Source organism: Mobula hypostoma, chromosome 13, assembly GCF_963921235.1.
Source record: "Mobula hypostoma chromosome 13, sMobHyp1.1, whole genome shotgun sequence".
Lineage (NCBI taxonomy): Eukaryota > Metazoa > Chordata > Chondrichthyes > Myliobatiformes > Myliobatidae > Mobula > Mobula hypostoma.
The window spans coordinates 97,394,651-97,419,026 of NC_086109.1; the positions used below are offsets into that span (position 1 = coordinate 97,394,651).

At 44.0% G+C, this 24,376-nt stretch overlaps 1 protein-coding gene across 9 annotated transcripts in view; it reads left to right on the plus strand.

Annotated features, from left to right (window-relative positions):
• Positions 1-22,169, plus strand: part of gabpb1 (GA binding protein transcription factor subunit beta 1) — an 82,669-nt gene extending 60,500 nt beyond the window's left edge. For 8 of the 9 annotated variants that reach the window (XM_063066304.1, XM_063066306.1, XM_063066302.1 and 5 more), the window contains 2 exons: positions 19,079-19,135; positions 20,396-22,169. In XM_063066304.1, coding sequence (XP_062922374.1) covers positions 19,079-19,135; positions 20,396-20,548 — 210 coding nt within the window. In that variant the 3' untranslated portion in view covers positions 20,549-22,169. Of the gene's footprint in view, positions 1-2,540; positions 2,996-19,078; positions 19,136-20,395 lie in introns of those variants that run through there. The other variant, XM_063066309.1, reaches the window with a different exon arrangement.
• The last annotated feature ends 2,207 nt before the right edge of the window (positions 22,170-24,376 follow it).

Below are 24,376 nucleotides of genomic sequence, written 5' to 3' on the forward strand. Positions count from 1 at the left end.
TGGGGTGGTGCGACACTGGGGTGTCATCTCATCATCGTCTGTTTCCATCAGGGCAGGCAGGTCATCTTCTTCTATGTCTGCCTGCCTTGATATCGAAGGTCGAGGTTCATTGTCTGCTGTGGCTGATGTTGAAGGCTTGAAAAACGACAGTATGCTTGACTGCTTAGCCTCGCGCATTTTTCTATCATACAATTCTTTGTAAGCACTCAAACCATCCTGCAAATATGCCCTAAACCTACGTACCCTTTCAAAATTAAAGTCGTACTTTTCTGCAATAATTGCAGCGAAAATCTCACGCAATTACTTTACGTTCATTTCTTGGACGACTTCACTTTTGGTCCGTTTGCTACTGCATTTGGTTTCGATTGTTATCCTTTCCTCTTCCAATTGCATCAGCTCTTCATTTATCAGTTCTTGGTCATGGGATGCCAAAACCTCTTCAACATCATCTTCGTCAACTTCCACAAGCCAATCTCACTTTGTCCTTACTTCGTTCACCACAATCGAAACGCTTAATTATGTCTAGTTTTATGCTAATGTAACACCCTTACGAGCTCTTTTAGGCTTTTCTGATACCTTAGAACTCATCTTGCTAACGGCTGCTCACAGGCACGTGTTTAAGCAGTGCCGACTGGAATGCAGTTCCGAATCCAGGGGAGGAGCGGCTGCTCGGGGCGCACGCTTGCCTTTTTTTGCGTGCTGCCTTTTTTCGTAACAGTGAACACACCTTCTGTTAGCGAAAACAGGTAACTAATGTAGGTCTTTCATAACAGCGAGGTTTCGTAAAGCAAATGTTCGAAAAGTGGGGGACACCTGTATTGGGAGCTCTAATATAATCCCATTAATGTGGTCATCCCTTTCTTTTTCCTCATTGCACCCATCTAGCCTCAGTAGATGAACTCTCCGCTCTGTCCGGTCTGAGCACTGCTGTGATACTTTCCCTGACTAATAATGCCACCCGACCCCCTTTAATCTATGTCACTCAATCATGTCTAAAATAATGGAATATTGAGCTGCCTGTCCTGCAACCAAGTTGCACTAATGGCTACAATGTCGTAATTCAACTTGCTGATCCATGCCCTAACCTTGTCCACCTTTCCTACAATACTCCTTGCATGGAAGTGTACACAACTTAGAACATTAGCCCACCATGCTCAGTTGTTCAATTCCTGACTTTGTACATTTTTCCCCACAACAATGCCATTATCTGTTCTGGCACTCTGATTCCCATTCTCATGCAACTCTAACCCCCCGCCTCTGTGCAGCACTAGCAAACCTTGCCACAAGGATATTTGTCTCCCCCTCCAGTGCAGGTGCAAAACCATCCCTTCTGTACAAGTCTCACCTTCCTTGGAAGAGAGCCCAGTGATCCAGAAATCTGATACCTCCCTCCTGCACCATCTCCTTAGCCACATGTTAAATTGTATAATCTTCCTTTTTCTGGCACATGGCACAGATTGTGGTTCTGAGATCACAACCCTGGAGGTCCTGAGCTTTAACTCCCTGAGCTCTGCAGGACCTCATCACTCTTCCTAGCCATTTCACTTTTATCATCGTGGACCATGACCTCTGACTCCTCTCCCTTCCGCTTACGAATGCTCTGGATCCAATCCAAGTTATCTGTGACTCTGCACCTAGAGGCAACATCATCCAGCAATCCCGTTCTCATCCACAGAACTTTCTTATCTGTTCCCTTAACCAATGAATCCCTGATCACTTACAGTTTGCCGCCTCTTCCTCCCTTCCCTTCTGAGCCACAGAACCAGGGTCAGAGACCTCTGCCACCCCCGCCCCCAACAGTATCCAAGGTGGTACAGCTGGTGTTGAGGGGAATGGCCACAGGGGTATACTGCATTGGCTGCCTACCCCCTTTCCCCTTTCTGATTGTCACCCTGTTACTGTGTACCGCACCTTAGGCATAGCTACCTCCCGATAAGTCCTGTCTATCAACCCCTCAGCCTCCCAAGTGATCCAGAATTCATCCAGCTCGAACTGTAACTCCTTTACACCTACCATTCACTACTTATAGGTGTAGCCATTAGGGACACTGGAGGTCTTCCTGCCTTCCCACATCCTGCAAGAGGAGCATTCCACTATCCTGCCTAGCATCCCCACTGCTTCAACAGTATAATAAGAAAGAAGAAAAGAAAAATTAGATGAAAAGAAATTACCTAGAGCCTCTGCCTCTCCTTGCTGAATCAAAGCCTGAACTCCCCACTAACAATGGTCCACTCCTACAATGGCCACTCCGCTTAAACCTAATTCCTTTTCTTTTTACTCGACCTTGCCAAGTGTCTAATTATGCACACTCCAGCGCCTCCTCAGGAACTGTGGAGCACAGAATGTCCTGATTTCCCCTGCTCGATTCTTTTGAAATCTCTTTCCCACTACTCAATTCAACGTCTCCTTGGGAACTGTGCAGCACAGAATACAAAATTCATACTAATAAATGAAAGGTGTAGTGGGTACGTTCACCATGACCAATCTTGCCCTGCAACACTTTTGGAGAAACCTAATTTGTGATTCTGTTGTTGTTTTAGGTTCACAGTGAGATGTTAAATACACAAACACTGCTGGTTAATCTAATGGAAAAGGAGCATGAATTAGCGCAAACACAGTGATGTACTTAGAAGAATGGATGAAATTAAATGCCAAGATATACCAAAAGACACCAGGAAAGCCAATAAAATATTTTTTTAGTAACACTTAGACATTTTCAAATTGCTTTTGTATTTGGAGTAAGTGTAAAAAAGAATTCTTCCTTATTTGAGAAACTTAAAATGTGTAAACCCAGTTTCTCATATGTCCCTCCAATTCAATCCTTTATATAACCAAAAATGATCAATTATGTTCATATGTGAAGAGTCCTCAATGCGAAGATGATCTATAATGCTATTGTGAGTGAAAAAAAATCTATATTTTTATTTCTCTGGATATGGACAGGGTAAAAAAATTATTTTAATAAACAAAAAAATTACATCAGAATTCACATTCTTGTGGATATTGTTTACTTATAGAGATTAGTAACTTAGAGAACTGAACAAAAGACTTTTTTTAAATAAATGCTCAAATAATTCTGGAAGCTGCACACATTACTGTGGGAGAGGAGGAAGAAAATAGCCTTCATCAAAGCGAAGCAAATGAAAAAGAAGCCTACATGTTTTGTTTCAATTAAATACTGTAAGCTTATGTCAAAATTCAAATCATGGACTTAAAGGTTCTTTTGATAGGATGCTTTCTTCCAAATATCTTGTTGCTGACCATCGTTTAGTATCAGTAACTACTAAAATACTTTGCATGTATAAGGAGGAGAGGGCAAAATCAGGAGCTTTGAGAAGTGACAGTGTATTCCTCTGTCCTGAGAGGATGCCCTTGAAATTTTTTTTAGATTATGAAGACCCGTAGTCCTCTCTTATTGTCATTTAGTAATGCATGCATTAAGAAATGATACATTATTTCCTCCGGTGTGATATCACAAAACACAGGGCAAACCAAGACTAAAAAAACTGACAAGACCACATAATTATAACATATAGTTACAACAGTGCACAATACCATAACTTGATGAAGAAGTCCATGAGCACAGTAAAGTTCAAAGTTTCTCAAATGTCCCACATCTCACGCAGATGGGAGAAGGAAGGAAAACTCTCCCTGCCGTGCTGACCACAATCCGACTCTGAGTCATCCGAAAACTTCGAGCTCTGATCAGCTGTCCGACACCGAGTACTGAGCGCCATCTCTGTCTGAGCGATTCGACCTCTTTCTCGGTTGCCAAAAGCAGGCAAGGCCGGGGATTTTGAGGCCTACCCTCCAAAAGATTCCCGACCGCGCAGTGAAAATGACAGCAGCGAACGAGCGTTTCAGAAATTTTTCCAGATGTTCCTCTGTGCTTTCACACCCATTCTTCATCAAATCAGAATTGTCCACGGCCCCTATTTAACAGATACGACATCATTTGAAATAGGTACCACAGTCTGTTTCACACAGGGCCTGTTCTGCATATCTACTGAACTATTAAAATCTCATCCACGTGGTGTAGTATGTTTTCCAGCTTGTAATTCTTTACGAAGAGGAACACAGTTGAAAACAGTTGATGTGTTTCTGTTGGGAACATAGTGTAATAAAGATTTTTTTGCTTTCTTATTTTTTGTCATATTTTAAAATGAAGGCTAAACTCTTTGCTCTCTGGTTGTGTCTGCAATAGTCAGAAATTTGACATAGAATAATAGAACATAATAACCGTGCCTTCGGCCCATCCAATAATCTTGTCATCTAGGTTTTCTCTTTTAAAAACCTTTTGCAAATAAAACCTGCACTTCAGTCAACCACGCAAATTTTCTGATGGTTTTGCATTAGGAGCTGTAGAGTTCTGTACATTGTCAACATCGAATTCCACAGATTCTCATATCTCTCTATTTCATATTTCCTATGCAACGATCATTTATAGATAGTCACAATTAAACTACATACATATATAACTTAAATAATGTATATAGAAATGCAATGACATTTCTTCAAACCAGGGTGTAAAACACAGTAGTATGCATAATACACAATAACTTATGAAGGTAAGGAGAAAATCTATAGATGAATCACACATAAATAACAAACTAAAGGGCATTAATATTAAATATTGTCAGGTACGGAACAGTTTAATCAGTAACATTTCAAATACGATGCGGCTGGGAGATCAGAAGCCTAATGTCCTGGGGAAAGAAACTGTTTTTCATCCTCACCAATCTTGCTTTTGTGCATTGGAGTCTCCTACCTGATGGTAGAAAGTCCAAGAGGATGCTGAATGGATGGGTGGGATCCTTGATAATACTAAGGGCCCTGCGTTTGCAACGCTTCTGATAAATGTCTCTGATGGATGGTATGGAGACCCCAAAAGTCCTCTCGGCTGCTCAGTTCTTTGTAGAGACTTCAGGTCCAATGCTCGACTGCTTCCATACCAGATGGCGATGTAACTTGTCAGGATGCTCTCAATGCTGCTCCTGTAAAACACAGTTAAGATGTGGGGTGGGAGCCTTGCTTGCGTTAGTCGTCTTAAGGTGCTGCTGTGCCTTCTTGTTCAGGGAAGTGATATTAAGGGACCATCTGTGATGTGAACTCCCAGGAACTTGGTGCACGTAGCTCTCTGTATGGAGGAGCCATGTATTCGCAGAGGGGGACGGGATGGTTTGGCTGCTCCTTCCTGAAGTGCACAATGATTTCCTGTGTCTTCTCTATGTTCGCGCTTGAGTTATTCTTACACCAAGCCGCCAGCCACTCCACTTCCTCTCTGTACTCCATCTCATCATCGTTCTTGACAAGATCAATGCCTGTCCATATGTTCTTGGATCTTCATGCTGGGGCCTTTGTTACAACTTAATTCTCATGAAATTTTGCTTAAGAATTGATACATAAATGTATCCGAAGTTCCTGTTTATATAAATCAGTAACGGGTACTTCACCAAATATCAGCAGTGCACATAATTGCAAATACTTTGCTATCTGGAAGGGAAATTGCATTGTTTTAAACCTTCATCTTTCAGTAATTTCCCTTGGATTTGTTTTGTGTTGTTGCTTTGAAAGACATCGGCCACAGAAATTTTCTACTCATTCTGCTTGACTTTGCTTGGAACTCTGTGGTCTCAGTCAGAGAAACCTTAATTTTTGTAAAATTCGCTTCTCATTTCTAATTGATCCCTGAACCTTGAACCATTACTGACCTGGTGAAGGTGCTCCACAGTTTTATTAGAAAGGGAGCTTCTGTATTTAATTTAATTTATTTAATTTACAGATACAGAGAGAACAGGCCCTTCTGGCCCAATGAGCCTTACTGCCCAGCTACCCCTGATATAACCCTGCCTAATCACAGGATAATTTACAATGACCAGTCAACTTACTCACTGGTACGTCCTTGGACTGTGAGAGGAAACCCACATGATCACAGGGAGGGCGCATAAGCTCCTTACAGATGCTGTGGAGATTGAATTCCGAACTCCAACGCCCCAAGCTGTTCCAGCATTGCACTAACCGCTGTGCTACTGTAGCACCCCCAGTGGAAGACACAGTGATGATGAAGGAAGGTGATAAATTTCCAAGTCAGGGTAGTAAGAGACTTCAGGAGTCTGGCTGATGGTGTCTCTGTGGCCCTTGTTCAAGGTGAAAGAAGTCACAGATTTGGGAGCTGCTGTGGATGTAGCTGACAGAGTAAGTACAATCCATTTTGTAGATGGTACGCATTGTGTGCCATTGTGGAGGGAACAGTTAGGTGGTTGATGTAATGTCAGTCAAATGAATGCTTAGTCCAGCTTTTATGTCTCTTGAGTCATTGGGGCTGCACTAAGTGGATAGGTGACACACGCTATTACAGCACCAGTGACCCGTGTTCACTGTCTGTAAGGAGTCTGTACATTCTCCCTGTGACCACATGGGTTTCCTCCCACGTTCCAAAGATGGATGGGTTAGGGTGAGTAAGTTATGTTGGTGCCAGTAGCGTGTCAACACTTGAGCTTCCCAGCACATCCTTGGGCTGTGTTGGTCATTGATGCAAATGACACATTTATCTCCATGTTTCAATGTACATATGACAAATAAAGTTAATCTTTAGTATTCTATCATATTCCTGAGCTGTATCTTGTCGACTCTGGGAAGGCTTTGTGTCAGGAAGTTAGTCAGTTTCTGCAGCGTCCCCAGCCTCTGAAATGCATTTGTGGTGTTTGTGTGTCTGGTCCATTTGGGTTGTAGTCATGAGTGACCTCCAGCATATTTCGATAAACAGGGCAGTATGGGAAGGATCAGGTTTTTTGATCTTTTTCTAGTGCATTCCATACCATACAATGCTCATTGCTGGGGGAAAAGCTCCATTCAATGCAGGTTACCATTTCCATTGTATCCTGGATAACGGACTACCTGACTGGCAGACCAGTTTGTGCAGCTTCAGAGCTGTGTTGTCAGACATGACTCTAAGCAGCACTGGGGTCCCACAGGGGACTGTATTGGCTCCTTTTCTGTTTACCCGTATACCTCAGTCTTTAGATACATCACTGAGTCATGTCACCTGCAGAAATTCTCTGATGACTCAGCAGTAGTTGGGTGTATAGACAGAAGGGTGAATACAGGGCCCTGGTGGATCACTTTGTCAAATGTTGCAAAGCTGAATCATCTGCAGCTCAACATCAGTAAGACAAGGGAGATGGTGATGGACTTTAGGAAGACCAAGCCTGCATTGCTCCCTGTTATTGATAGCAAGGACCTACAAGTACCTGGGGGGTGCTCCTGGATAACAGACTTGAGTGAAGCACTAACACAGAGGTGATGTACAAGAAAAGCCAGGGCCACCTCTACTTCCTGAGGTGACCAAGGTCTTTCGGAGTATGCAGCCCTCTCCTTCACATGTTCTCCTAGTCTGTTGTCACCAGTACAATCTTCTATGTGGTGGTGTGCTGGGGCAATGGCATCAACATGGGTGATGCCAACAGGCTCAATAAACTGATTAGAAAGGCTGGCTTAATCATACGAGTCAAACTGGACACACTGGAGGTTGTGATAGAACAAAGGACCCTGCAGAAAGTCCTGCCAATTCTGGGCAATGTTGCTCACCCCTTGCATGCCACCTTGACTGAGCAGAGGAGCACTTTTAGTAACAGACTAAGACAACTGCGCTGCTCCAAAGTGCGCTATATGAGGTCATTCTTATCCCCGGCCATCAGGCTCTATAATGAGTCAAACTATAGCTGGGTAAGTGGTCTTGTAATCTTTGGTTTGTAAGTCTTGCACATCTTATTTTCAAGCTAACATTTTTATTCTTTCTTACTTCTCTTCAAATATTTGTATATCTGTGCACTAGTAATGCTACTGTGACATTGTAATTTCCTTTGGGATCGATAAAGTATCTATTTATGGGTGGGAACTTGATTATGATGGTCTTAATGTCAAGAGTAGGTGATTTGACTCTCTCTTAGACTTAGTCATCGCCACTTATCAAACAATGCTTGAATGTTTGGGTCTTGCTGCACTCGGACATGGAGACTGTTTGCTGAAGTGTTGTATACAGGGAGAGAATGTTGTACAGTCATCAGCAAATTTCACAGAAGGAAGGTCTCTGGTAAAGCACCGACGATGGTTGTGCCTAGGACACTGTCCTATGGAACTGCTGTGGTGATGTCCTGAGGCAGGAGGTTGAACCTAGGCAACCATAGGCTTTTTATTTTCTAAACATAGAACATTACAGTACAAAACAGGCCTTTCAGCTCACATTTTTGTGCCAATCTTTTAATCTATTCTGAAGATTAATCCAACCTTTCCCTTCTACATAGCGTTCCATTTTTCTGTCATCCATGTACCTATCTAATGCCCCTAATGTGTCTTCCTCTATCACCACTCCTAGCAGCGCATTGCCCACACCCACCACTCTCTGGGTAAAGAAAAGTTATGTGGCAATTTTGAGGGATCTATGGATGTGGACCCCAAGATTCCTCTGTTCCTCCACACCGCCAATAACCCTGTCATTAACCCTGTACTCTGTCCTCAGATTTGACCTTGCAAAAATAATTACTTCACACTTTCCCAGTTTGAACTCCATCTGTCACTTCTCATCCAAAATGCTGGAGGAACTCGGCTGGTCAGGCAGCATCTATGGAAAGGAATAAACAATTGATGTTTCAGGCCGTGACCCTTCATTAGGTCTCCTGACCTGCTGAGTTCCTCCAGCATTTTGTTGTATTTACAGTATCTACAAAATTTTGTGTGTTTATAATGTGCCAGTTCTCAGCTCAGCTCTGCATCCTGTCAATGTCCCATTGTAACTTACAACAACCTTCTACACTGTTTACAGCTCCTCCAATCTTCTTGTCATCTGCAAACTTGCTAACCCACCCTTTCACTTCCTCATCCAAGTCATTTCTGAACATCACAAAGAGCAGGGGTTCCAGAATAGATCCCTGCAGAAAACCATTGGGCTCCAACCTCCAGGGAGAACACACTCCATCTACAACCACACCTTGCATTCTGTGGGCAAGCCAGTCCCAAATCTACATGGCCAAGCCAATCCCCAATCCTCACGGCCAAGCCAATCCCCAATCCTCACGGCCAAGCCAATTCCAAATCTACATGGCTAAACTAATCCCGAATCTACATGACCAGGCCAAGCCAATCCCGAATCCACAAACCTCACGGCCAAGCCAATGTCAAATCCACAGGGCCAAACCAATCCAATCCCAAATCCTCATGGCCAACTTTCTTTGGATCCGTGACTCCTGACTTTCTGAATGAGCCTACCATGAGGAACCTTATCAAGCCCCCTACTTATATATACACAAGAGACTTTTCCTTTTGCTGATTGACTTCAGTTTAAAGGCTCTGTGATGCCATGCATAGTCAGATGCTGTTTTGATGTTTCCCCTGAGCCCATCTTTCCTCTCACATTCCCATTAGCTCCTGCTCACCTTCTGTTCTCCTGCCACTTACACTAGTGGAGTTTACAATGTCCAGTTAACCTTCCAATCCACACCACCATTGGCAAGTAGGAGGAAGCAAGGTCGGGATTGAACCAAGGTTTGTTGGGCTGTAAGGCTGAATCAGTGTTCCACCATTCACTGATGCATTGAAGAGACCATAAGACATAGGAGCAGAATTAGGCCAATTGGCCAATTGATGAGAGCTTTATAAAACTGATGGGCACGCAGCTATCTGTAGGAAGTCACCAGTAACAGTGTGATCATGTGACATATCAAGAAATAGTAATTTATTATTATTTTACACTATTAGCTTTCAGTGTTGCAGGCTATTGGTATTCAGTCTATTCCCGTATTAAAACCACTTCACTAATTCTTCTAATCAGGCATTTTCAGACAAAGATATACAGCACTATTTGTTTCTCTTTCTTTCGAAGCTTAATGGGAACAATAGCTTCCCAAACTCTCGTCCAGATGATCCTCAAAATCACAATACTGTCAGCCTGTGAAGAGCATTGCCTAGACCTCACCCCACATCCACCTTGGGACAATAGGGGCAAAATCAGAATCACAATCAGGTTTAATATCACCGGCATATGTCGTGAAATTTGTTATGTGGCAACAATACATTAAAAAATTACAAATAAAAAATGTATATACTCTATATTAAATTAAATATGTAGTGCAAAAAGAGAGCAAAAAATACGTGAGTTCATATTACCATTCATTACTTTGATGCAGAGGGGAAGAAGCTGTTCCTAAAAGGTTGAGAGTGTGTCTTCAGGCTCCTGTACCTTGTCCCTGATGGTGTCAGTGAGAAGAGGGCATGGCTTTGTTCACTTTTGTGTTTCTGGTGTAGAAGTGGGATTTATCTGCTCTCCCCTGGAGAAATTAGCTTGAGTTTACCAGAAGGGCTAGGTCACAAAGGAAGCAATCAGGGAACACATCCAAGCCCTTGGGTCAGAAACAGAGTAATCTGTGTTTATGTATTTTTAAATTGGCTAACCAAAAGGTGATCTTATAGAAACAAGGAAGTCAGCTGTAACTACACCATTAGTACTTGGGTCTGCAGGGGAACACTGAGAAAAACATGCAGAATAGAGAATCAGTAGCTGAGAACTATGTAATAACTGATGGTGGCTAGGCTGCATACATTTGCCATCTGCATAAGTCTGCGAAACTTCAACAAACTCTCCAGTCCTGATGAAGGCTCTCAGCCCGAAACATCAGCTAGGTTTCCCCTCCATATATGCTGCCTGACCCACTGAGTTCCTCCAGCATACTCTGGATTCCAACATCTGCAGAGTCTGTGTTAATAGATCTTCCAGAAGTTCTGGTTGTAGCTTAATGTAATTGCCCCACAGACACAGAGTCGTTTGAAACTTGAAGTTAAAAAAAAATCTGGTTCAGTCATGTCACGTGTTTTTGGTCATCATTCCTGGGGCCAGATTAAAGGTTCATTCAATGCAACACATCAACATTGAACAAAAACCCTTTAAGCTTAAAGACTACACAGCTGACTGTTTTGGAGGACTGAGCTACCTTTATCCTGTCTGGAATAACATTTCGGGATGTGGTTCCTGGAGCATTCCATCCCTTCACAGATTTATGAACCTGGTGAAGTGTGGTCAGTCCTGGACTACACTGACAACTCAGGACAGAAGCAGAACCCTTGTCTATTCTGTCACCAATTAATGTGCTTTAAGGTTGTGCCAAGTGCTTTCCTGAGGATGTGGTATTGATATTTGAGCCTCCTGCTCATCAGGAGATGACAGCTGGCAAGGGTAACAGAAACATAGAATAATTTTACTCTTGCTTCTATTTTTAGTTTTAACTGAAGGTTGTGACGTGGACTGTTATTGATCATAGCTACTGAGCCTACTTGGAAGTCAGATGCTGCTTTAGACTGTCCACTCTCTATATTAGGGCATTGCATTGTCTGGTTTTATTGGGCATTCAGTACGCTCCACAGAATCTGTGTCCTGAAGTGGACAATGAGTGCCAGGCTCTCACTTGGTGGCCGGGGAAGTGTGGTCGCAGCCAGTGCCGTGTGGCTTAATGGTTAGGAAGACTTGGTTAACCTACCCTTTCCTTTGAACTTACCTGGCTTTGCCACAGTACAGGACTTCTGCTCCAAGTAGCAAGCATGGGAGGTTTATCCCAAAACCACCAAATATTCTATGTTTGAGCGAGACTTGCTTTTCTTCTAACAGCAGATATGGCAATCAAAATGGAAGGGTTCTCGACTTTCCATATGGACTAATTGCTGATTCAGAAAAACCAAAAGGTAGAAGTGTGTGTTTCATGATAAACTCGTGCTGGTGCTCCAATGTGGCGGTTTTATCGAACTCGCATTCCCCTTACCTTGAACACCTAATGGTCAAATGCCATTCATTCTATTTACCAGGGGAGTTCTCCTCCATAATCCTGAACACAGTTTATATACCACCAGTGGCCGACTGTAATCAAGCACTTGAAATGCTGCATGATGCTGTCTCCAAACAAGGAACAGTATATCCTGATGCATTTCAGATCATAGTCAGGGACTTCAATCAGGCTTGTTTGAAGAAAACTCTGCCCAATTACTGCATATACCTGTAGCACCAGAGGTCCTGACACACTAGACCTCTGTTATACTAAGAAAAGGAATGTCTACCATTCCTTGCCCAGACTGCATTTTGGTAAATTGCATCACTTGGCTGTCCTTCTACCTGCAAGCAGGCAGAGGCTAAAGAGCAAAGTTCCAGAGATCTGAACAACAAAGAGGTGACCACGGGAGGTTTGCAGATGAGCTCAGCGCTGCCTTAGCTCACTTTTACAGTCAAATATGGAGGAACCATCACAAGCTCCCACAGCCCCTGGCGATCCTATGATTTCAGTCTCTGAGATCAATGTGCAAGTAGCTTTCAGGAGAGTGAACCCACGAAAAGCATCCGGCCCAGACGGGGTACCTGGCCAATGCCAAACACCTGTGCTGTAGTGTTCACTGAGAGAGATCTTTAACCTCTCGTTTCAAACAGGCTTCAATTATACAGGTGCCCAAGAAGAACGTGGTGACCTGCCTCAGTGATTATTGTTCAATAGCACAAACATCCACAATGATGAAACGTGTCATCTCCTCCACAATCTCCTTCATAGGTGCACCACAAGACTGTGTGCTTAGCTCCCTGCTCTACTTGCTTTTCACTTGTGACTATGTGGCTAAGCATAGTTCCAGTGCCATTTTCAAGTTTGCTGATGACACTACTGTAATAGGCTGATTCAAATCTGGTGATGAATGTGCATATAGGAAGGAGATTGAAAATCTGGCTGAGTCGTGCCATAAGAACAACCTCTTATTCAGTGTCAGCAAGACCAAGGAGCTGATTATTGACTTCAGGAGGAGGAAGACAATAAGATATAGGAGCAGAATTAGGTCATTTTGCCCATCAAGTCTGGTCCACCATTCAACCATGGCTGATCCTTGTTCCCCTCCTCAGACTCACTCCCCAGCCTTCTCCCCATAACTTTTGATGCCCTGTCCAATCTTGAACCTATCAAGCTCTGCCTTAAATAACAGCCCAACGACCCGGCCTCCACAGCTGCCTGTGGTAATAAACTCCACAAATTCACCAGTGATCTAACCATGTTAGTAACTTTCCTGTAATACCATGGGCTCTTAACTTGGTAAGCAGCCTCATGTGTGGCACCTTGTCAAAGGCCTTCTGAAAGTCCAAATATACAACATCCGCTGCATTCCCTTTATCTATCCTAGTTGTAATCTCCTCAAAGAATTCCAACAGGTTTGTCAGGCAAGATTTTCCCTTTGGAAACCGTGGTGACTTTGTCCTATGTCATTAAGTATTCCATAACCTCATCCTTAACAATTGACTCCAACAACTTCCCAGCCACTGAGGTCAGTCTAACCAGTCTATAATTTCCTTTCTGCTGCCTTCCTCCTTTCTTAAAGAACAGGGTGACATTTGCAATTTTTCACTCTTCTGGCACCATGTCAGAGTTCAATGATCTTTGAAAGAACGTTATGAGTGCCTTCACAGTTTCTACCGCTACCTCTTTCAGAACCCTAGGGTGCAGATCATCTGGCCCGGGTGACTTATGTACCCTTAGACCTTTCAGCTTTTTGAGCATCTTCCCCCTTGTACAAACGAACTGCACTCACTTCCCTTCCCTCACACCCTTCAACACCTGGCACACTGCTCACGTCTTCCACAGTGAAGACTGATGCAAAATACTCATTTAGTACACCTGCCATCTTGTTGTCCCCCATTAGGAACAGCCTAGCTGGGGGAAGTGACAGTGGCCGTGCCTCTAGCACAGAGTCCGGTCCTGTGGCTCAGAGGGTAAGGAAAGGAAGAGAAAGGCAGTAGTGATAGAGGACTCCAGAGTTAGGGGGTCAGATGGGCAATTCTGTGGACGCAGAAAAGAAACTCGGATGGTAGTTTGCCTCCCGGGTGCCAGGGTCCGGGATGTTTCAGTTCGCATCCATGATATCCTGCAGTGGGAGGGAGAACAGCCAGAGGTCCTGAAAACAGACTACAGGGAGTTAGGAAGGAAGTTGAGAAGCAGGACCACAAAGGTAGTAATCTCGGGATTACTGCCTGTGCCACGTGATATTGAGTATAGGAATAGAATGAGGTGGAGGATAAATATTTCTGGATCATTAGGACCTCTTTTGGGGCAGGTGTGACCTGTACAAAAAGGACAGGTTGCACTTGAATTCCAGGGGGACCAATATCCTGGCGGGGAGGTTTGCTAAGGCTACTGGGGAGAGTTTAAACTAGAATTGTTGTGGTGTGGGAACCAAACTGAAGAGACTGGGGAAGAGGCTGTTGGCTCACAAATAGAGAAAGCTTGGACAGTGTGTGAGAGAAGATAGGCCAGTGATAGAGAAGGGACGTGCTCAGACCGATGGTTTGAGATATGTCTATTTTAACGCAAGGAATATTGTGAACAAAGCGGATGAGCTTACAGCGTGGATCAGTACTTGGAGATATGATGTGGTGGCCATTACAGAGACTTGGATGGCTCAGGGACAGGAATGGTTACTTCTAGTGCCAGGCTTTAGATGTTTCAGAAAGGACAGGGAGGGAGGCAAAAGAGGTGGGGGCGTGGCACTGTTGATCAGAGATAGTGTCATGGCTGCAGAAAAGGAGGAAGACATGGAGGGATTGTCTACAGAGTCTCTGTGTGTGGAGGTTGGGAACAGGAAGGGGTCAATAACTCTACTGGGTGTTTTTTATAGGCTGCCCAATAGTAACAGGGATATCGAGGAGCAGATAGGGAAACAGATCCTGGAAAGGTGTAATAATAACAGAGTTGTCGTGGTGGGAGATTTTAATTTCCCAAATATCGATTGGCATCTCCCAAGAGCAAGGGGTTCAGATGGGGTGGAGTTTGTTAGATGTGTTCAGAAAGGTTTCTTGACACAATATGTAGATAAGCCTACAAGAGGAGAGACTGTACTTGAAATGGTATTGCAAAATGAACCTGGTCGGGTGTCAGATCTCTCAGTGGGAGGGCATTTTGGAGATGGTGATCATAATTCTATAATAGCATCGGAGAGAGATAGGAACAGACAAGTTGGAAAAGCGGTTAATTGGAGGAAGAGGAATTATGAGGCTATTGGACAGGAACTTGAAGCTTAAATTGGGAACAGATGTTCTCAGGGAAAGGTACAGAAGAAATGCGGCAAATGTTCAGGGGATATTTGTGTGGAGTTCTACATAGGTATGATCCAATGAGACAGGAAGGTTATTGTAGGGTACAGGAACCATGATGTACAAAGGCTGTAGTAAATCTAGTCAAGAAAAGCTTACGAAAGGTTCAGAGAGGTAGGTAATGTTAGAGATCTAGAAGATTATAAGGCTAACAGGAAAGAGCTTAAGAAGGAAATTAGGAGAGCCAGAAGGGGCCATGAGAAGGCCTTGGCGGGCAGGATTAAGGAAAACCCCAAGGCATCCTACAAGTATGTGAAGAGCAAGAGGATAAGACGTGAAAGAATAGGACCAATCAAGTGTGACAGTGGAAAAGTGTGTATGGAACCAGAGGAAATAGCAGAGGTACTCAATGGAAAAGGATCTTAGTGATTGTAGTGATGACTTTCAGCAGACTGAAAAGCTTGAGCATGTAGATATTAAGGAATAGGATGTGCTGGGGCTTTTGGAAAGCATCAAGTTGGATAAGTCACCGGGACTGGATGAGATGTACCCCAGGCTGCAGTGGGAGGCGAGGGAGGAGATTGTTGAGCCTCTGGCAATGATCTTTGCATCATCAAGGGGACGGGAGAGGTTCCGGAGGATTGGAGGGTTGCGGATGTTGTTCCCTTATTCAAGAAAGGAAGTAGAGGTAGCCCAGGAAATTATAGACCAATGAGTCTTACTTCAGTGGTTGGTAAGTTGATGGAGAAGATCCTGAGAGGCAGGATTTATGAACATTTGGAGAGGTATAATATGATTAGGAATAGTCAGCGTGGCTTTGTCAAAGGCAGGTCATGCCTTACGAGCCTGATTGAATTTTTTGAGGATATGACTAAACACATTGATGAAGGAAGAGCAGTAGCTGTAGTGTATGTGGATTTCAGCAAGGCATTTGACAAGGTACCCATGCAAGGCTTATTGGGAAAGTAAGGAGGCATGGGATCCAAGGGGACCTTGCTTTGTGGATCCAGAACTGGCTTGCCCACAGAAGGCAAAGAGTGGTTGTAAACGGGTCATATTCTGCATGGAGGTCGGTGACCAGTGTTGTGCCTCAGGGATCTGTTCTGGGACCCTTACTCTTCGTGATTTTTCTGAATGACCTGGATGAGGAAGTGGAGGGGTGGGTTAGTAAGTTTGCTGATGACACAAAGGTTGGGGGTGTTGTGGATAGTGTGGAGGGCTGTCAGAGGTTACAGCGGGACATTGATAGGATGCAAAACTGGGCTGAGAAGTGGCAGATGGAGCTCAACCCAGAAGAGTGTGAGATGGCTCCTTTTGGTAGGTCAAATGTGATGGCAGAATATAGTGTTAATGGTAAGATTCTTGGCAGTGTGGAGGATCAGAGGGATCTTGGGGTCTGAGTCCATAGGACACTCAAAGCAGCTGTGCAGGTTGACTCTGTGGTTAAGAAGGCATACGGTGCATTGGCTTTCATCAATCGTGGAATTGAATTTAGGAGCCAAGAGGTAATGTTGCTGCTGTATAGGACCCTGGTCAGACCCCACTTGGAGTACTGTGTTCAGTTCTGGTCGCCTCACTACAGGAAGGATGTGGAAACCATAGAAAGGGTGCAGATTTACAAGGATGTTGCCTGGATTGGGGAGCATGCCTTATGAAAGCAGGTTGAGTGAACTCGACCTTTTCTCCTTGGAGCGACAAAGGATGAGAGGTGACCTGATAAGGGTGTATAAGATGAGAGAGGCATTGATCGTGTGGATAGTCAGAGGCTTTTTCCCAGGGCTGAAATAGCTTCCACAAGAGGGCACAGGTTTAAGGTGCTTGGAAGTAGGTACAGAGGAGATGTCAGGGGTCAGTTTTTTACGTAGAGAGTGGTGAGTGCGTGGAATGGGCTGCTGGCAACGGTGGTGGAGGCAGATACGATAGGGTCTTTTAAGAGACTCTTGGATAGGTACATGGAGCTTAGAAAAATAGAGGGCTATGGGTAACCCTAGTAATTTCTAAGGTAGGGACATGTTTGGCACAACTTTGTGGGTCGAAGGGCCTGTATTGTGCTGTAGGTTTTCTAAGTTTCTACTATTATTTCTCTGTCCTCATTTTCTAGTGGTCCTCTATCCACTCTCACCTCTCTTTTATTTTTTTACATACTTGAAAAAGCTTTTACTATCCACTTTGATATTGTTTGCTAGCTTGTTCTCATATTTCATCTTTTCCTAATTATTCTTTTAGTTAGTCTCTGTAGCTTTTTAAAAGCTTCTCAACCCTCTATCTTCCCGCTAATTTTTGTTTTGTTGTATGCCCTCTCTTTTGCTTTAATGTTAGCTTTGACTTCCTTTATTAACCACAGTTGGACATATTGCCATTTGAGTTATTCTTTGTTTTGGGAATACATCTATCCTGCACCTTCCTCACTTTTCCCAGAAACACACACCACCGCTGCTCTGCTGACATCCCTGCCAATGCTCCTTCCAATTTACTTTGGCCAACTCCTCTCTCATACCACTGTAATTTTCCTTACTCCCTTTTTTGACATGCCTTTTCTATTTCCCGTTGTAACCTGTGGTCCACATCCCAGCTACAGTTGGGAGGTCTGTGTATAACTGCCATCAGGGTTCTTTTACCCTTGCAGTTTCTTAACTCAACCCACAAGGTTTCAACATCTTCTGATCCTATGTCATATCTTTCTGCAGATTTAGTGATTCTTTACCAGCAGAGCCACACCACCCCCACTGTCTACCTTCCTAGCCCTCTGATACAACGTGTAACCTTGGACATTCAGCTCCCAACTACAATCATCCTTCAGCCATGATTCATCATCATAGCTTGTCACACCAGACAGCCAGCCACTCTAGTGTTGGTTGGTTGATGTTGAGCAGGTCAGTGTCAGCTAAATCAGGTGAGAGTGGGCAGTTGCACAGGACATGTTCAATGTTCTGCACCCTTTTGCCACACTCACAGGATTTGCTGGTCTTTAAACCCCACTTCACCATATTGTCTCCTGTCCTACAAACTCCCGCTCTCGCTCTGTTGAGAGTGCACCACTTCCGTCTGTCAAGCAGTGCCCCGTCTGGCAACATTTCTGTGGGGTCTTGCACTGTATTGTGTAGTGAGGTTCTGGCTTCTGTTTGTTACCAGAGGTCAATCCTGTATGTTTGGGGGGGATGTTCCGTGCGGTAGTTCCTCCACTGTATCAAAGCTTTTCCTCGATTTTAGGCGGTTGGAGACTGGCACATGATGATGTATTGGGTGCCGTGGATCTGAGGTCTGTTCATCTTTTTCAATTTTTGTTGTAGTGTGTCTTTGGATCTCTGGGGAAGCAATGCCTGCAAGTCTGTAAATGATGTTAGAGGGTGTGGGGCGCAGTGTGCCTGTGATTATTCAGCAGGCTTCGTTAAGCAACCGTTGGCTGTGATTCAGTGATGGCCACGTCAAACTGACAATCTGTAATTGTGCAACATTTCACTGTATGTTGCAGAGGATCCAGAGTAACAATTATTTCATTCTCCATTACACTTTTGTACTGGAATTGACATTAAACGATCTTAAATCTTGAAAAGTTGAGAGGGTAGACTTACCTGGAATTGAAAGTAGATAGACATCCAGCACCCTTCCTTACACTGGAAGCAACAGATAGTTCACAGGAGTGGGAATGTTTGTAAGGAAACGGAATCCAGCCACACTCCCACTGGAATCCAGATTCCAGTCAGCTACCAACATCTCTGTACAATCTTCCTTAACAAAATAGTTGGAGATCTGAGGGTAATAACTCAATACAGACATGGAAAACACACAAGGGATTTGGAATTAATAGACACGGGTAGGTTTCCCAGTAACTGGAGATAATGACAACTGACTGTAAAAATAAAGTATCCGCACAAAGGAATTAAACTTACTGTTTTTCTTTATAATGCGGTAGTGTTTTTCTGTAAATAATACATGCAACAAATATTTATAATATTTTGGTTTTGTTTTCCTGCCTTTCAGATACAAGAAAGTTCTGTTCCAGAAACTTGTACCCTGGACTCTGTGGAATTCTCAGAGGTAACACAAATATTTTTCACCATTTGTACAGGTTAAATTCCTTGGGAAGGTATATTCGTGCCACTGTGTCCTCTCTTCTGTACATCGCTTGCTTTCAGTAGCTGGGAGCACGCAGCAAGTGTTACCACTGCCAGGGTTGGCAATGCGAAACCCACGGTGTATGGCGAATCAGTTCACACCTCAGAAGCAGAGATCTAACAGGTCAAAGGATATGATGCCCCAGGCAAGGGACGGGGGAGTGTGGTTGGGGAGAAAAACCTGGGTGCCTGGGGTGGAACAGCTGGGAGTATTGAACATTGCTGCAGGAAGATGGTATTTGCCCGCTACTGGTGCAGGTTGTCAGCAGCAATCTGTAACTCCAGTTCAAATTCAGTTAGTAAATATTTTTAATGACAAGTATTTCACCACTTTGTGGAATGAGAGAATGCACACCTGACCAATTCTTTCTTCCTGATTTTGGGATTTGATTCACATTCGAATTTGGATTTATTTGTCACACATGCATCAAAACATGGACTGGCTCCCTGGTTTGTATTAACAAACGACACACCGGGATGTGCTGGGGGCAGCCCGCAAGTGCCACCTCCCTTCCTGGTGCCAACATAGTATGCCCATAATGTTCCACAGAACACAACACAACAAATTATTTTTGAACGGAAGCATCCACCCTCATCCAGCTGCCTGCCTGGTTGGCACTGAAGGAGGATTCACAGAGTCTGGGGGAATGGGGGAGGGAGGAGAACATCCTGCCAGCAGTTTGTTGGTACTGGAAGACTATAGCACACTCACACTTGACTGCTGAAACCTCGTCATGGAATCGGCAGCAGGAATCTGGCACGTTCTCTGCCCCGCATCCCTCATGGCTGTAATGCAGAACTGGAACAGCTCCCTCAACACATGCACCAGTCCAGGACTAAAGGCCTCGTCTCATACCAGACTGTGTGATTGGCCTCAGCTTTTATCCAGTGCAAAATTTTTAAAAAACCAAACTGGTTGGGGAGCTCAGCAGGTGAGGCAGCATTTGTGAAGGCAGACAGATAGTAATCCAGAAACATAGTCTCCCTCGACTATCCCTCAGCCTCCATGGATGCTGCCTGACTCACTGAGCTCCCCCAGTGCTTTGACTTCTTTGTTTTGGATCCCAGAATCTGCAGGCCTTTGTGCCACTTAGCTGAAGATATTGGCAGAGCAACACACTACCCTGCCCTGCAGGCTAATGTGGGGCTACAGTTGTACTGATCTGCTGTGCTTTGGTTCTAGGAGAAAGAAGTGTTACAGAAACAGCTGGAAGAAGCCAACCGCGAGGCGCAGAAGTATAGGCAGCAGCTCTTTGAGAAGGAGCAGGAGGCCGAGGCCTATCGACAGAAGCTGGAAGCCTTTGGGCATCTGCCCTCAAACAAGCAGATACTTTAAAAAGTCAGGTGGACATGGAGGCAAACACAGCACTCAAACAGCCAGTGGTTCCAGATCCTATGGGAAGGACAGCCTTCTCTATCACTGTGACACAAAAGGGCGCGGCAGCAACCCAAGTATAACAGTCCTGCGGTCAGAGCATGGCTCAGACAGTTGTGCTTTATGGTCGCTGAAATCCTGGTGATTGAACAGCAATCTGTGGACGCAAGGATGGAGGTTGAGGACAAAGAGATGAGACACAAAGGAATCTGCCCGTACCCAGAATATTCCACAAAAACTGAGTCCTTCTGAAAAGCACAGTCACATTCACACCTTTCCTCAATGCCCAAGAGAAATCTCCTGTTAAATTAGAAGGCTCTGGCTCTTGGCTTTATCTGTTGACTACTGCATTGCCTCTGTGAGATGCTGCAAATGTGAAATATTATCTAGACAAAAGCAGAAAGGAGTCATGCTGGTGATTAGTGAAATGTAGTGGAGGTGTCTTTGCACAATGTGGGTAGAAATTGCCACTCACAGAGGTAACTGAGGCTTTCTTATTTCATTGTAACTGAAGGATGCTCCATGGGTTTGCAGTGTCTCTTTCCCTTCCTAAGATCATTTAAAAAGTTGAGTCATAGAACTTTAATAACGTCTGTTTTTTTTTTAAGAAATTTGAAAGGAACTCTCAACAGCAGGAATACATTTAAGCTATAAAAACAATTTGAAATCTAAATTAAATAACCAACTTTTGTTGTAATTAACAAAAATAATTGCAAAAATGAGAATCTTGTTGATAATTGTTGTCACTGATTTTCCTAATGGGTTCAATTCAAATGCCATCAAGATGTGTCAGTGAATTGAGACACTTTTAAAAATCCAGTGTGAGAACACAACACTGGAAAGATTCCTGGGGTGAATTATTCACTGTGTGAAAGGTGGAACGCTGCCCAATTGACAGTGTATTGAGTGAGTGTATTGTTCAGGAAATGGTAGGTGATGATATTTTGTACATCGTTGTTCATCCTGATGCTGCTCTGACCATGAACGGTCTTGTCTTCATAACAAGACGTTAATTCAACCCACTGAGCTGAGCTAAACAATTATACTCCATTTTAATTACTATTAATTTATGCCGTGCGAGTTTGAGAAGGCTCATTCCTTCAGTAGTGGCCAGTGTTTGACAAGATTGCACAGGGTTAGGTAGCTGGGGACTACTGTCTGCTGTCCGATGTGTTGAAAAGGATGACACTGTAGCTTGTTTATGTTCTGTGTTCAGCATCTGTTCCTGGAGAGCCAGCTCGTGTCCTGCCACCCCATCTGTGCCCAGTGCCCTTTACCTGCCTGGCCAATGATTTTGTTTAGTATTTAGTTGGGACATTTTCCACTGAGGGTTCTCAAGTGACCACTCTTAAATTGGTAACGCTGGCATCTCACTAAGCAGCAGGACTTGTTCAAGTATGAAAGAGACTGTGCTCCAGACGTCAGCTCCTGGCTTCATGTAAATTGAGATCCAGTTTATTAAAAACTGCAGTGAATTCAGAGCATTTCCTCAGATTTCTCTCTCAGCCTACCCTTGTAATTGTATAAACAAAGATGATTACAAATCTTCCACTGTATAATTTTGTATCAAATAAAAACTTTCTTAAATAATGATTTTCTTTAAATTAATTTCTTATCAATAGTGGCTGTGATCAAAGAATGCAGAAACCCCCATTCAAAGTACATTTATTATCAAAGTGTGTATACTATGTACAACCTTAGATTTTGTCGTCTTGCAGGCAAACATAAAACAAAGAAATACAATAAAACCCCACTCAACAAAGACAGTCAAACACCCAATGTGTGGGGAAAAAACTAATTGTGCAAACAATAAAAAATGTGTTCAAAAAGCACACAGAACATGAACCAAACTGTAGAGTCCCCGAGAGTGAGTACACAGCCATGGGCCGAGTTCAGCTTTGTAGTCGGTCCAGGAGCCTGATGACTGCAGGCCACAGCTACGGAGCCAGTTCAGTGCTGAGGAGAGTGAAGCCGGTCCAGGAGCCCAGCCACAGAGCCAGTTCGGTGCTGAGGGGAGTGAAGGTGGTCCAAGAGCCCGATGACTGCAGGCCACAGCCACAGAGCCAGTTCAGTGCTGAGGAGAGTGAAGCCGAGGCCTCAACTGCAGAGTCAGTCCTGCACTGAGGTGAGTAAATCCTCACTGAGCAGTGAGCAGAACACTGAACCATAGAAACCATAGAACCATAGAAACTACAGCACAGAAACAGGCCCTTTGGCCCTTCTTGGCTGTGCCGAACCATTTTCTGCCTAGTCCCACTGACCTGCACACGGACCATATCCCTCCATACAACTCCCATCCATGTATCTGTCCAATTTATTCTTAAATGTTAAAAAAGAACCTGCATTTACCACCTCGTCTGGCAGCTCATTCCATACTCCCACCACTCTCTGTGTGAAGAAGCCCCCCCTAACGTTCCCTTTAAACTTTTCCCCCCTCACCCTTAACCCATGTCCTCTGGTTTTTTTCTCCCCTTGCCTCAGTGGAAAAAGCCTGCTTGCATTCACTCTATCTATACCCATCATAATTTTATATACCTCTATCAAATCTCCCCTCGTTGTTCTACGCTCCAGGGAATAAAATCCTAACCTATTCAACCTTTCTCTGTAACTGAGTTTCTCAAGTCCCGGCAACATCCTTGTAAACCTTCTCTGCACTCTTTCAACCTTATTTGTATCCTTCCTGTAATTTGGTGACCAAAACTGAACACAATACTCTAGATTCGGCCTCACCAATGCCTTATACAACCTCATCATAACATTCCAGCTCTTATACTCAATACTTTGATTAATAAAGGCCAATGTACCAAAAGCTCTCTTTACGACCCTATCTACCTGTGACGACACTTTTAGGGAATTTTGTATCTGTATTCCCAGATCCCTCTGTTCCACTGCACTCCTCAGTGCCTTACCATTAACCCTGTATGTTCTACCTTGGTTTGTCCTTCCAACGTGCAATACCTCACACATGTCAGTATTAAACTCCATCTGCCATTTTTCAGCCCATTTTCCAGCTGGTCCAAGTCCCTCTGCAGGCTCTGAAAACCTTCCTCACTGTCTACTACACCTCCAATCTTTGTATCATCAGCAAACTTGCTGATCCAATTTACCACATTATCATCCAGATCATTGATATAGATGACAAATAACAATGGACCCAGCACTGATCCCTGTGGCACACCACTAGTCACAGGCCTCCACTCAGAGAAGCAATTCTCTACCACCACTCTTTGGCTTCTTCCATTGAGCCAATGTCTAATCCATTTACCACCTCTCCATGTATACCTAGCGACTGAATTTTCCTAACTAACCTCCCATGCGGGACCTTGTCAAAGGCCTTACTGAAATCCATGTAGACAATATCCACTGCCTTCCCTTCATCCACTTTCCTGGTAACCTCCTCGAAAAACTCCAGTAGATTGGTCAAACATGACCTACCACGCAAAAAGCCATGTTGACTCTCCCTAATAAGTCCCTGTCTATCCAAATGCTTGTAGATTCTGTCTCTTAGTACTCCCTCCAATAACTTACCTACTACCAACGTTAAACTCACCGGCCTATAATTTCCCGGATTACTTTTCGATCCTTTTTTAAACAACGGAACAACATGAGCCACTCTCCAATCCTCCGGCACCTCACCCGTAGACAGCGACATTTTAAATATTTCAGCCAGGGCCCCTGCAATTTCAACACTAGTCTCCTTCAAGGTCCGAGGGAACACTCTGTCAGGTCCCGGGGATTTATCCACTTTAATTTTCCTCAAGACAGGAAGCACCTCCTCCTTTTCAATCT